Raw genomic sequence first — 14128 nt, 5'->3', positions numbered from 1 at the left:
GGCTCGGCTTTGGCAGGAGTGATGTAGTATCCAAAGCTTTCTTGACTCCCTTCCCTCCGTAATCACTCAATTCTACAAGCTCCCTCACATACAAAGTATAAAGTGACCTTCTTAATTTTTGGTATAATAAAAGGCAACTTTCAATAGAGCTCTTTGTTAATTTGTTGCTTTTGTAATGAAGAATTAGCATTAATAGCCCAGTGGTGGTGGCAAGGGTCTTTAGTCCCAGCACTCAGGAGGCAAAGGAAGGCAGATCTCTGTGAATTCGATCCAGCCTGGTCTGCAGACTGAGGTCCAGGACAGCCAGAACTGCTACACATTAACATTATTAGTAATGGTGATATGACACAGTGCCTAACATTCTTGTCAACATATTCCCGGGTTCCATCTCCACCAACCACCACAGAATGGAAAGGTGGGAGGGAGAATTTAAATTCATTTTAGTTGCATATATTAAAGTTATGTGACTGCTGTATGTTTGTCATGTATCATGGTAGAAGTGCTTTTGGACTGCACCTTAATCCAGGCCTTCAGCATCTCATTTCAGGATTATTCTTAACTATTCTTTGGAAGTCCTCGATAGGTCGCTGTCTTACCAGTACCTAAAAATCAGTTTTATTTAATTGTATTTTTCCAACAAAATTTCATAATAGTTCCATCTTTGAAAAGTCATTTTACTCTTTTACTTTGGAATTCTTTTTCAAGAGCATCTGTTATCCACACCTCATGTGAGGTAACCTGTCCATCCATTCCTCAGCTTTCAGTCTTTTTTACAATAAGCATATTTTCCAAAGATTTAGCTCATTTTTAATGAATGCGTGTGCACATATTTATTTCATTTTAATGCATGTTGTGCATATTTATTTCATTTTTAATGAGAGAGAGAGTGTGTCTGAGACAGTGCATCTGCTTAGAGGCTATAGAGGCATCAGATCCTCAAGAAATGGCGTTATGGGCATTTGTGAGCCACCTGACATGGATGTTAGGAAGAAGTACACAATCTTAACTGCTAAGCTATCTCTTTTGCTCATTTTTGCTTTTAAAATGTTTAGATTAAGCTGGGCATGATGGTGCAAACCTTTAATCCCAGGGCTCAGAAGGCACAGATAAGCTGATCTCTGTGAGTTTAAGGCCAGCCTGGTCTACAAAGCAAGTTCCAGGACAGATAGGGGTGTTACACAAAGAAAGCCTGTCTCAAAACAAACAAAAATGTTTAGTTTAATGCGTGTGGGGTTAGTGATTACAGCAGGAGAAAAGAAAATCTCTTTTACTAACAGAGCTCCTAAATGCACAAAGAACTTTGTCAATTGCAAGGGATGAGTATTGCAACTATGTCTGATGAAGTATCTCACCAGCTCCCTGCAGAATATCTTTTGTTACTGGTTGCGCTGACAGGTTCCCAATAAGTGAATGTGTTTGTTTCTTTATTGCGACTAGGTTTCATGCATCCACAGTTTCAACCTTTCAAATGATTTTAGGGTCTCAGTTGTTCGTGGTTCTGGAGGCAGGGGTGGCATGTTAAAGTTTTCTTGGCCAGTGATATCAGTACTCTGTAAAGTTCTATTAAAGGAGCGTTGTTTCATCCTGGTCAAAAGAATGGAACCTTGGTTAAGAGGTTTTACTGCTCTTCAGGGGACCCAGGTTCAATTCCCAGCACCCACATGGCAGCTCACAATTACTTGTGTCTCCAGTTCCAAAATCTGGCACTCTCACACAGACATATATGCAGGCAAAACACTAATTCACGTGAAGTAAAAACAAATCTTTAAAAAAAAAAAAAAAGATTAACTGGGGCGGGGTGGTAGTGGCACACGCCTTTAATCCCAACACTCGGGAGGCTGAGACAGGCGGATCTCTGTGACTTCTAGGCCATCCTGGTCTGCAAGAGCTAGTTCCAGGGCAGCCAGGGCTGATACACAGAGAAACCCTGTCTTGAAAAAGAACAAAGCGAAACAAAAAAAAAGATGAACTGTTTTGCACTATTATTTAACTGTAAGTCTCCTCCCTTAAGAGATGGGCCAGTTGTCCTGTCAATCCTCTACCCATGAGTCTAGCCCACAGGAAAGCTAATTCACCTGAAGATATGCTAGGGACAGGGAGGAATAATTAATTATTCCCTTAATGAGACAACCCACTTATCCTTGAAGAAGCCCCTGCTTTGGTATAGTCTATTTCCCAAAGCTTTGATCTCCCAGATGCTCTGAAGGTCATCCCTCTTTTCTCTGGCTGGAATCCAGGCCACACAGATCCCTCTGCCCCTGCCCCTGCCCCTGCCCCTGCCTGCCCACCCCTCATGTGACTGCTACGGGTAAAGTTGTTTCTCTGTTTCTTCTTTTCATCTTCCTCCTCCAAGCTGCTGCCAGGGTTTACAGCTTACCTGTCCTGATAAAATGGTCTCCAGGTTTCTTTCTATTCCTTTTAAAATTCTTTTATTAATGAAACCAAAAATGTAAAATAAAAATAAAAAGAACCCTATTTTCCCCAGTAACATGCTTTCCAATGTGGTATACCCTAGTGATAACAAAAAACAATAGGATTTTAGGTTTTTTACATAATCATCAGTATTTGTTGTCTAAAATTATGAACTTCTCATTAGAAAGCTAAAGCACTTGGGCAACCATGACAGCACACAGCTGTAATTCCCCAGCACCTGGTAGCTGGAGACAGGGTGACTGACGCATGTTCCAGGCCAGTCAGGTCTGCACAGTGAGACCTTGTTTCTTTAAAAAGAAAAAATAATTAGGATCTATTTAAAAAAATACTAATGATTTTTTATTTCAATTAGTTAATCATTGTGTTCTGGTCTTAAAAAAGGTATGTCTTACTTGATATATTTGAATCTTCAGGTCTTAAGAAACAACATAGCTAAAATTATGGATTTCCCCCCCCCCCCCCCCCCCCAGTACAGAAATTTCGCTTCAACAGCGACTAGAATACATTGCTCGAGCCATTCTTAGTGCTAAAAGTTCCACTGCCATTTCATCAATAGCTGCAGATGGTGAATTCCTTCATGAATTAGAAGAGAAAATGGAAGTAAGTAATACAACACTTAGTCTGTGTCATGTAGAATAGTACCACAGTTACACCACTGTCTCCTCTTCCCCCATGAATTGGAGTTCTGTAGTCCTTATTAATTCTAAATGCTTCTGTTCGTATATGTTTATTGTCGTGTTTGGATATTAATCTTATGGAAACCGTGTTGGGACATAGAGGCACAATTTGGGAGATTTTCCCGTAGCATATGTCTGTTTCTTGTTTTGTTTAACATTCCCCACTGTTCAGCAGCCATTGGATTGCATGGCATTCATTGTTCATTCTGGGATGGCCTAATGAGTAAATGAAAGGAGTAGGCTTAACTGTTTGGCTATGGTTGTCCATACATGCCGGACTTCCTTTCTCCTTTCTGGAGTGAACTCATGTCACATGGCGTCCGCAGCTGGAGGTCCAGTCTAGAAAGTTTGCTGCCTATGTTGATTGAGTTACTCATGGCAGTTACATTGGACAGCTCATTTCCTGTGGCGTTGGTTACATTGAGAGGACAGTCTCTTGCAGTTGTCTATATTAGTACACTATCTTCACTTTAGCAAACTTAAACTTTTAGACAAAGAATCATGTCTTCCAGTACCTGTTGAATATTATACATATATTAATACATTGCATTTTCTGTTAAAACTAGGTCGCTAGGATCCAACTTCAGATACAAGAGACACTACAAAGGCAGTACTCCCATCATTCCTCAGTGCAGGATGCTATTTCTCAGCTGGATTCTGAGCTGATGGACATCACTAAGGTAATAAAACACCAGCGAGAGCCCTGTAATCGTCACCTTGTTTTTAGAAATCCCTGTTGGTTTTTTTTTTTTTTTGTGTGTGTGTGTGTCATTTTCTTCATGGGAAAGTAAGAGAGTTCCCTTTGGCAGCTTGTCACTGGACTGATAGGTTCCTGCTGCTGCACACGACTCTTTGTATGACTCCTAGAAAAGGTAGAGCTGCTCCTGCCAAGCCAGTCACAATGACATCATTGTTAACCTCATGTTAGAGTTCTGTTAAAGCCAGCAGGGTTTTCTGTTGTTGTGTTTGGTGGTTGTAGTTTTAGCTTGGTATTTTGAGACAAGGTTGTAGGTGGAAGTTTCTGTCCCACCTGATCCCACAGCCATTCAGTCCCAAATAAACACACAGAGGCTTATATTAATTATAAACTGGTTGACCTAGACCTATTGCTCAGGCTTATTACTAACCAGCTCTTATAACTTAAATTAACCCATAATTCTTATCTGTGTTTAGCCATGTGACTTTGTACTTTTTCTCGGTAAGGCATTCTCATCTTGCTTTCCCTGCTGGCTGGCGACTGCATCTCTGCCTCTTTCCAGGATTCTCCTAGTCTGGCCGTTCTGCCTATGCTTCCTGCCTGCCTACTGGCCAATCAGTGTTTTATTAAACCAATACGAGTGACAAATGTTTACAGTGTACAAGAGCATTACCCCACAGCACAAGGTCTCAATCTGGAACCCAGCTGGTCTTGAACTTGTGGTAGTCCTTCTGCCTCTGTCCTTGCTTCCCATGTGCTGGCATTACAGGCATGTGCCATTGCACCCAGCTTATTTGTAGCCTTATTGTTTACTTTTGTTTAACTTTCCAAACTCTTCGGCCCTGCACTGTTCTTGCAGTTCCTTCTTCTAGACATTCCTGTGTATAGTTCCAAGTCCTCTGTAACACCTTGAGGTGCATTGTTCTCATTGTTCTTAACCTGATTTAGAGGACACTTATTCTAGGATGTTGATTAGCAGCATCCTCCTCCTAGCTAAGAAATAACGCGTGTGTCTGCTGAGACCTGTTTGAGGGTAATTATGGAGAAAAGTGCTAAAGCTGAAATTTTGAGCCCTAGTGCAGCACTGCAATTGGAAAATTCCACACGTGACTTTTTATGATAAATCATCATCAAAACACTCAGTGTTATTAAAACTTTTGTATAAAATTTTCCTTGGTCTATAAAAGTGTACATGAAACATGTGAATGTCACATTTAAACTTGGATCCCATTCCCAGTGTATCTCATGTGTATATGTACGTATTTTAAAATATTTGTTCTTAAGAATTTTGTACGATGGCTACTCAACTTGCATCATATTTTATGATATTTAGATAAAATATTTGATTATTTGTGATCAAAATATATACTTCACTATTAATCTCTGAACACTGACCTATATGTATAATTTTGGGCTTTTTTTCCACAGCTTTATGGAGAATTTGCTGACCCATTTAAACTTGCAGAGTGTAAACTTGCAATCATTCATTGCGCTGGTTATTCAGATCCCATATTGGTACATACACTTTGGCAGGATATCATAGAGAAAGGTAAGAGTCCCCGTTATAGGATGTTACCCCTTGTTTCTTAGTGATCCTAAAGAATAGAAGCTGCTAGCCATAGCTAATATATCTAGGCTTTATGGAAATGTGCTATATTTGCCAAATAGAAAGGATGTAGAGGATATGTGATTACAGTGGAAAGCTGATCGATCTGTGTGTCCCTGGTGAATATTTGGGAGCATGCTCAGGGAGAGTTATATAGTACATTTGATATATACCACCTCATAATTACCTTAAACATGTCCCTCAAAATCTTGTAACTAGTACTATAGTGAGATACATATCAGACACTCATAGAAGCACAGAATCTGCTAATTACAATTGCCAATATCAGTCCTGAAGTTGAAGGTATTAATTAGCCAGTGTAAACATTTCACATTAAAAACAATTGTCATTTCTATTGACATGTCTCTTCCAGAACTGAATGACAGCGTAACATTGAGTTCATCAGATCGAATGCATGCTCTCAGCCTCAAGCTTGTCCTCCTTGGCAAAATCTATGCCGGCACACCTCGATTCTTTCCTCTAGGTAAGCTGTAACCTTGCTATCTTACTTCCGGTTAATGTTCCCCACTGGAAGCTTCATTGCCTTTAGAGCAGATTATAGAGTTTCTTCTTGCCGTTCAGAAAGAATCCCTGAAGAATAGCAGAACTTGATAGTTGGCTGTAAAGTTTTTTATGAACAGCTTTCTAAGTTTTTATATCAATTTAGGAATTAGGCTGACTGATAAATGATATAGTTTAAGTGATTATACTCACTGCTGGTATCTAGTAAGAAGTTAAAATGGCTCATAATTTTATGTATTGGTAATTTGAGGTTCAGCTGTTTGGTATTACATTAAAGGAGTGTGTGTGTGTGTGTGTGTGTGTGTGTGTGTGTGTGTGTGTGTGTGTGAGAGTGTGTGAGAGAGTGTGTAAGAGAGAGAGAGAGAGAGCGCATTTTGCTCTGAAGCCCAGACTCTCTCTCTCTCTCTCTCATCACCTCACACTTTCTCAATTTCTCTTTTCCTTCCTCACTTCTTCCCTCTTCCCTTTTTTTCTGTGTTTAGTGCTTGGGTTTGAACCCATGTTCATGTACATCCTAAGCAGGTTTTTGTGCCACTGAACTATTCTGGGCTAGCACGTGGGTTTTTTTAAATCAGTTCTAAGTAGATAGACTGGCTTTAAATATGGGATTCTTTTACCTTACCTTCTTGTGTTCTGAGATCACATGCCTGGCTTTTCTTTTTTTAAAGAACAAAGAGACTAAAATTTTAATTATCAGAACTTTGTTCTTGACCAGATATGCTGAGTGTATATGTTGTGAACCCAATTGCTAACTCAAATTTTCTTTTTTCTTTTTTTTTTTTTACGAAAACAGTAGTTATTAAGTAGGATACTAAATATTTATTACATTATTTTTAAAATTTGAGAAGTAGAAAAATATTCATAATCACACATTAAATCACCTATTTAGTCTATTTTAGCCTTCCCAGGGGTTTAGCCCAGGGCCTTGTACATGTTAAGCAAGCGATACTGAATGACAGACACATCATTGCTAAATCATTTGCTGGTTTTGAAATGAATGTTCAGATTACAGACCATCTCAAAAACTAAGGTCTCTTTGTTGTCAGAGACACTTCAGCTGTTCTGTGCCCATGCCTCTTCACTGACAGGAAAGTAAGGAAAGTGGCTGCTAGGCGTGCTTGCTGCTCTTTCAGAGGGCCTGGGTTTGATGCCCAGCACCCACATGGCAGTTCACAAATTCCAGTTCCGGGGAACCAAAGCCCTCTTCTGGCTCCATGGGTTTCTAAACAAACACGGTACACATAAATTCATGCATAATGTACATGCAGATAAAACAAATAAATAGACTTACGTGGTATTTGGATTTTTGATAAGCATGTGAAAACAGTTAAGTTTGGGACCACTTGGCGGTCTTTTGGCTTTGGTGTAGATTTTAATTATGTTAACCCTGAGCTGTGGCTGTCAGAGTAGCACAGTATTCATAGGACTGAATAAGCCACACAGAGTTCAGACAATCCAAAGTCAGTCCCAGCGCTCGAGAGGCGACACGGGCAGCCCTCTGGGTTACATAGTGAGATCCTGACTTTCAAAGGAAAAGGAAGAAATGGTAACATTTGCTACAAGTCTTTAAATAGTAAATTCCAGACTGGCATGGTGGCATATACCTTTAGTCCTAGCACTCGGGAGGCATAGGCAGACTTATCTCTGTAGTTCTGTTGCTGTTTTTTGTTGTTGTTGTTTTTGTTTTGTGATACCTCTGTCTGTGGACATTTAATATTGGTTGTTTTCAATATCATAATTAACAAATGTGGTTAAAGATTATTTATAATAAGATAGTAATGACTGTTGCGAATGAATACATATTGAGCCAGGTGTTTTGGCACTTGCCTATAATCCCAGCAGTTGGGAGGATGGGACAGAAGTACCAAGCATTCAACTAAGTAAATACATGGATTAAAAACGTTTTGCCGGGCGGTGGCGCACACCTTTAATCCCAGTAATCAGGAGGCAGAGGCAGGCTGATCTCTGTGACTAATAGGCCAGCCTGGTACAGAGAGAGTTCTAGGACAGGCTCCAAGCTGTACAAAGAAACCCTGTCTGAAAAGAAAAGGGAAAAATTTTCAAGTTGGGGTGTAGTAATCCTCTCTGACAGGTTGTGGGTACACGCGTGTCTTACAGAGGTGTGGCAGTTATCAAGTCCTACCCAGTAGTGGAATTATTATCCACCTTCTTTTGGATTTCATAATTGTCTCTTAATATCCTTAACAGTGTGCAGTGTAATGGTTTTACCACAAACTTGTGTATGTGTAACATGACCCAGTCTATTTTAGAGATTTTCATCATCCCCAAAGCAACTCAGTAGCTAACACTTCCTAGTCTTTTCTCCCCTTCAGCCCTAGGCAACTGCAAGTTTATTTTCTGTCTCCAGTTTGCATGTATATATCTTACTTTCATTTATTTGTTTGAGGTTCTTTGGTTTGGGTTTTCTTCCCTCGGGGATTATACCCAAGTCCTTCTTATACAAGGAGCATGTTTGTTGTTTTTCGTTAGAGGCAGAGAGTAGGTGCTTATCACAGTGACAAACACGAATATGGCGGTCAGGAGACTTGCTGAGCGTGACTTAGCTTTGTTTGTTTGTTTGGAGATTGGAGAGGTCCTACTAAGCTTAGCTGGTTAGTCAGCAAGCCCCAGGAATCCACCTTTCTCTGGCTCTCCACTGCTGGGATTACAAGCCTATATCACCATATCTGGCTTTGTTTCATGCTATCAAATTTAGTTTTGATGCTTTAAAGGCAACCATTTTCCCAAATGGCATAGCTCCTAGCCTCAAGATGTGTTTGGAGTTCTTTTTCAGATAGCTACTAGAAACTGCTCATTTAATAAGAAAACAGTTGAGCAGTTTGCTGAATCAAGGGTTAAAATTCCATATTTCTGGGGCTAGATGCTGGGTTAGCAGTAAGAGCCCTTGTTGCTCTTATAGAGGACCTGAGTACAGTTCCCATCACCCACGTCTGTAATGGCAGCTCTAGGAGATGTGATGCCTTCTGCCTACGCCGACACTGGGCGTGCACATGGTGTTCATGTGTACATGCAGGCTGATGCCTTCTGCCTACGCTGACACCAGGCATGCACATGGTGTCCATGTGTACATGCAGGCTGATGCCTTCTGCCTGCGCTGACACCAGGCATGCACATGGTGTTCTTATGTACATGGAGGCAAAACACTCATCCGAATTTCTGACTTTTTCTTTTCAGATTTTATTGTGCAGTTCTTAGAGCAGCAAGTTTGTACTTTAAACTGGGATGTTGGCTTTGTGATACAAACCATGAATGAAATTGGAGTGCCTTTACCTAGACTACTGGAAGTTTACGATCAGCTCTTCAAGTCACGGGTAAGAAAATCAGAACGATCTTCCCTGAGTTTCCTGAAATATAGAGTGAGGTATTTTGATTCTATATTTATAGGTATCTTATCTTTTAGGCTACATGTTTTCAGTGGAGATTGGTTTCAACTGTGCAAGTAAAATAAACTTGGGACTCTTAATCAAGGGTTGCCTTGCTTTGGAATACTTATTTATAATATTGATAAACATAATTAACTGGGCAATGGTGGCATAGACCTGTAATCCCAGCACTTGGGAGACAGAGGCAAGTGGATCTCTGTGAGTTTGAGGCCAGCCTAGTCTACAGAGCAAGTTCTAGGTCAGCCAGAGCTGTTACACAGAGGAACACTGTCTGAAAAAACAAAACAAAACCATAATTATACATATTTACTCGTGTATTAATGGATAAACCAAAGTATGGAATTATTTCTGGGGATCAAATCCTAATGCCTTGCACATGATTGACAAGTGTTCTGTTCTATCATGAAACTGTAATCCCCAGCCTACTTGTTTTAAGCAAGCAAAATTGACAACACATTTATTCATGTAACCTCATTTTGTAAAAATCTTTTGAGGGAATAGGGAGATCTCAACCTAGAAGTAAAGTGCTTCTAGACCAAGTTTGATCTACAGAACCCATATAAAAAAAAAGTGCAGTGGTGTATATTTGTATTCTCAGTCCTGGGGAGACAGACACAGGTGCGTCCTGGGGCCTTCAAGTTAAGGTGGACACCTGCTGAACAACAGCATCCCAGGCTGTCCTTTTCTCTGGCCTCCATGTGTTTCCCTGCCCCACCCTGCCCCATATGTATTGTGTGTGTGTAAGAGAGAAAGAGAACACAATAGTAGCATCTTTCAGTGCTTTTGGTTTCCTGAGACAGGGTTTTATCATATTGTCTAGGCTGGCCTTGAACTTAGGATCTTCCTCCCTTAGCTCTCTCAGTGCATAATGTGACACCAGGTGATGTATTCTCCAAGGCTCTTCTAAGAACTCAGCTGAGTCTCCTGTAGGCCATATTGAAAATAGTGTTTCCTTACAAGAAGACAAGGATAGAGCACCAAGCAGTCTGCTCTAGTTGGTGGGTAATAGCAGATACGGTTTTGTGACTGCTAGTTTCTTTTTACTCTAGGATCAGACTACATAAATTCAAAAGAAAATGGGTCACAGTCCATAGAAATACCAGTTTTTCTTTAATTTCACATTACATGTTCCAATGATAAATCATTCCTAAAAATATCAGAATATGGTCTTTTATTATTTTTGTTTCTTTCTTTTGCTTTCTTGAGACAGGCTTTACTGTGTAGTGCTGGCCCTCCTAGAGCTCGCCCTGTAGGTCAGGCTGGCCTTGAACTCACAGGCATCTAACTGTCTGTGCCTGCAGAGGACTGGGATTAAGGACATGTGCCACCAAGTTTCAGCTTCTAATGTTTTTTTAAAGAAATTTTGCTTGGATTCCAAAGACTTTCTTAATCAACGTTAATAATTAGGCAAAGCACACACACACACACACACACACACACACACACACACACACACACACTTGATGATTATAAGACAGATTGTGTCTGTGTATGCACACATGTTTCTCTCCTCGTAGGATCCATTCTGGAACAGAGTGAAAAGGCCACTGCACCTGTTGGACTGCATCCGTGTGTTACTGACAAGATATGTTGAGAGTCCTAGCCAAGTTTTAAATTGTGAGAGGTAACTATGAATTAATATTGTCTTATGGAAAAGTTGTGAGTGTCTATAGTAAGTACGTGGGTGACAGGAGTGGGTCTGGAATGCCCTGAGAGCAGGGGTTCCCACTCTTCCTGCTGCTGTGACCCCTCATACAGTTCCTCGCGGCACGCTGGCCCCAACCACCAATTATTTTCTTGGCTACTTCATAACTGTAATTTTGCTATTGTTGTGAATTGTAATATAAATAACTGATATGCTACTCCCAAAAAGGTCATTGCCCACAGGTTGAGAACCACTCTCTAGAGATGACAAAGAAGTGTTAGAGAATTTCTTAGGTAAATTAGCAATAACTATTTGAATGATAACCTAACCATTAGCATTCATGAAGATCAGAAAATTTTCAACTGTGGTCCTCAATTTCTAAAGTGAAAATAATTTACAAACTTTTTTATGTTCCTTCTTATGACCTTCTTATGATCAAGAGTTTTCCTGTTATGTCTTTGTGGTATGATTTCAAGGAAAAGTCTTTTTAAAAGCTGAAAAAGTTTAAATAATTTTAAATAATATTAATAAAAATTAAATAAAAAGTTAAATAATATTAATACCTCCTCAACTAATTTTCAAATTGAAAATGGTGATTATAAAAGGGAACTCCACCTGAATTCCCCCATTTCCTGCTACTTACCATTTATTCTGTTATCTAATTCTTGCTTTCAATGGGACTATAAGAAAGTTAATCAGAACTTGTCTGAAACAGCCCTTTGAAGGAAATGGTAAATAATAATGGTTGAGGGTCTGACTCAAGGGCTCAGTGGTTCAGGCCTTTTGTGCTTTTGTGGAGGTCCTGAGTACAAGTTCCAGCAACCGCACAGCAGTTCACAGCCACTGATGACTGTATTGCAGTGTTTCTGATGCCCTCTTCCAGCCTCCCAAGGGCCCTGGACATGTACATGGTACACATCTACAGATGCCGGCAAAGCTCTCATACATATCAAACTAAATGGATAAAATCACTTAAAAAAAAAGTAAATGTATGACCTGATGCCTTTCCCTTTACAGGAGACAGATTTACAAATCTCTGCCTGGATGCAGTTTGTGGTTACCTGGTTGAACTCCAGTCAATGAGTTCTTCAGTAGCAGTACAAACCATCACTGGGAATTTTAAATCTCTTCAAGCAAAGTTGGAACGACTTCACTAATTACTGTAGTATATTTTTTTTCTTCCATTTTGGTCTGTAAATAAAAGCTCAGCTGGGGTCCAGAAATCAGGTGTTGTATATCTAAGAATTTTGGTAGAAATTTGTTTTTAATAAGTGATTGTTATTAGCTACTACAAATAGTACATTTGCCGGATGAATTCTTTTTTATGACTAGTTTTTTTGGTTTGTCTTGCTTTTGTTTAGTTGGGTCCAGGTATGTAGTTTTTGGTGATAGAATGTTTGTGTAGTATGTAAAAATGTCCTGGATTCAGTTCCCAGCACCACACACAAACACATCAATTTGCAAAAAGACTGAAATAAGTTTTTTTGAAATAAGTTATATATGATTCTGACACACAAAGATAATGTTCTTATTTTAAATTTTACTACTGGCAACAATTTTGAATTTATATTATTTGTTTCCAGTTTTATCCAGTATCAGAACTTGTAGGCTGTGCCAGGCATGACACACTTTAAATCCGGCCCTTGGGGAGACAATGGCAGGCAGATTTCTGGAACTCACACCAAGTTCAAGGCTAGCTAGGGCTACATAGTAAAACCTTGTCTCAAAACAAACAAAAAAGCCAAAACACCTTATAGACTGAATCGGTTCCCATAGCACTGGATTCTGTAATAGTCCTTAAATGTGCATTTTTTAAAGTTAATTTTTTGAAAATATTCTGAACCACTAATTGTATCCGTTATAACCCTTTAGGTTCTCTCTCCTTTCTCTTCCATTCACCATAAGTATGTACATTAGATTTTTTTATGTATACATTTTTTATATATGTGTATGTGTATATACATGTGCTGGATATGTATGTATTTATATACAGAATTGTTTGAGCATGTTTGATAAATTTGTAACACTGTTGTATTTAAAACCTACATGATCGGCCAGCTGTGGTGGTGCATGACTTTAATCACAGTACTTGAGAGGCAAAGGCAGGGGGAACCCTTGAGTTAAAGGCTAGCCTGGTCTCCATATTGAGTTACAGGTCAGCCACAGTTGTACATTGATTATTGTTTCCTGAGAACCCTCACTCTCAAATTGTATATGCTTCAAGCCAGCAACAGCAGCAGCATCCTGGAATTTGTTACAAATTAAATTCCTAGGTCTTGTATCAGATCTACTTTGACATAAATGCCTATCATGTTTTTGGCCCTTCATGTCATATCGAAAACAACTGTAGATCTTACTGTTTTCTGTAGCTTATATTGTTGTTGTTGTTGTTATTATTATTATATTAAGTTCCCTCTCTGATTTGATTTTTTCCAACCCCTTTCTTACCAATGACCACAACACAAGTTTTACCCAAGATGTAGTGGATAAACCTAAATTGCTAGTAATCTAGTTTTTAACTTTTTTTAAGAGTGCTGGGTTGAAGGCCAGGTGGTGGTGGCGTACGCCTGTAATGCCGGCACCTGGGAGGCAAGTGGATCTCAGTGTGTTCAAGGCCAGCCAGGTCTACAGAGTAAGTTCCAGGTTATCTAGGACTGTTAACACAGAGAAACTGTCTCTCAAAAAAAGAAGGAGAAGAAGGAGAAAGAAAGAAAAGAAAGAAAGAAAGAAAGAAAGAAAGAAAGAAAGAAAGAAAGAAAGAAAACAGAATAGTGCTGTTGAATCTAGGGTCTTCATCCCAAGCAAGTAAGTGCTGTGCCACAGAAACCATGCCCTCCAACCCTGAATTATCTTTAACATGTTAGAATTGCTAAACTAAGTGTTCCAAAGTATTTATTATCAATGACAAAAGGAAAGAGTAAGAATGACTAAGGCTCACAAGCAGGAAAAAGGAAAACAACTCCTATCCACTCTCTTAGCTTTATTTTATTGTGTATTTAGTTTTTTGTTTGTTTGTTTTAACAAAGTCTCAACATAGCCTTGGCCAGTGTCAAACTCTGTAACCGCCCTAGAGTGATCTTGAATTTCTGATCCTCCACCCTCCCGACCTGCGTGCTAAGACTATACACATGCTTCATCACGCTC

The 14128-nt window shown here is 39.5% G+C and overlaps 1 protein-coding gene across 1 annotated transcript in view; it reads left to right on the top strand.

Moving 5' to 3' along the window:
• The window catches only part of Nup155 (nucleoporin 155), a 52501-nt gene extending 39096 nt beyond the window's left edge, over nucleotides 1-13405 (top strand). The window contains 8 exon segments of the mRNA XM_038321492.1: nucleotides 2904-3033; nucleotides 3677-3790; nucleotides 5236-5356; nucleotides 5787-5897; nucleotides 9131-9267; nucleotides 10857-10963; nucleotides 11246-11277; nucleotides 12002-13405. Coding sequence (XP_038177420.1) covers nucleotides 2904-3033; nucleotides 3677-3790; nucleotides 5236-5356; nucleotides 5787-5897; nucleotides 9131-9267; nucleotides 10857-10963; nucleotides 11246-11277; nucleotides 12002-12141 — 892 coding nt within the window. The 3' untranslated portion in view covers nucleotides 12142-13405.
• The last annotated feature ends 723 nt before the right edge of the window (nucleotides 13406-14128 follow it).

The sequence above is a fragment of the Arvicola amphibius genome, chromosome 3 (genome assembly GCF_903992535.2).
Source record: "Arvicola amphibius chromosome 3, mArvAmp1.2, whole genome shotgun sequence".
Taxonomy (NCBI): Eukaryota; Metazoa; Chordata; class Mammalia; order Rodentia; family Cricetidae; genus Arvicola; species Arvicola amphibius.
The sequence above is the reverse complement of the archived record's forward strand: the minus strand, read 5'-3'. Positions and strand labels throughout refer to the sequence as shown.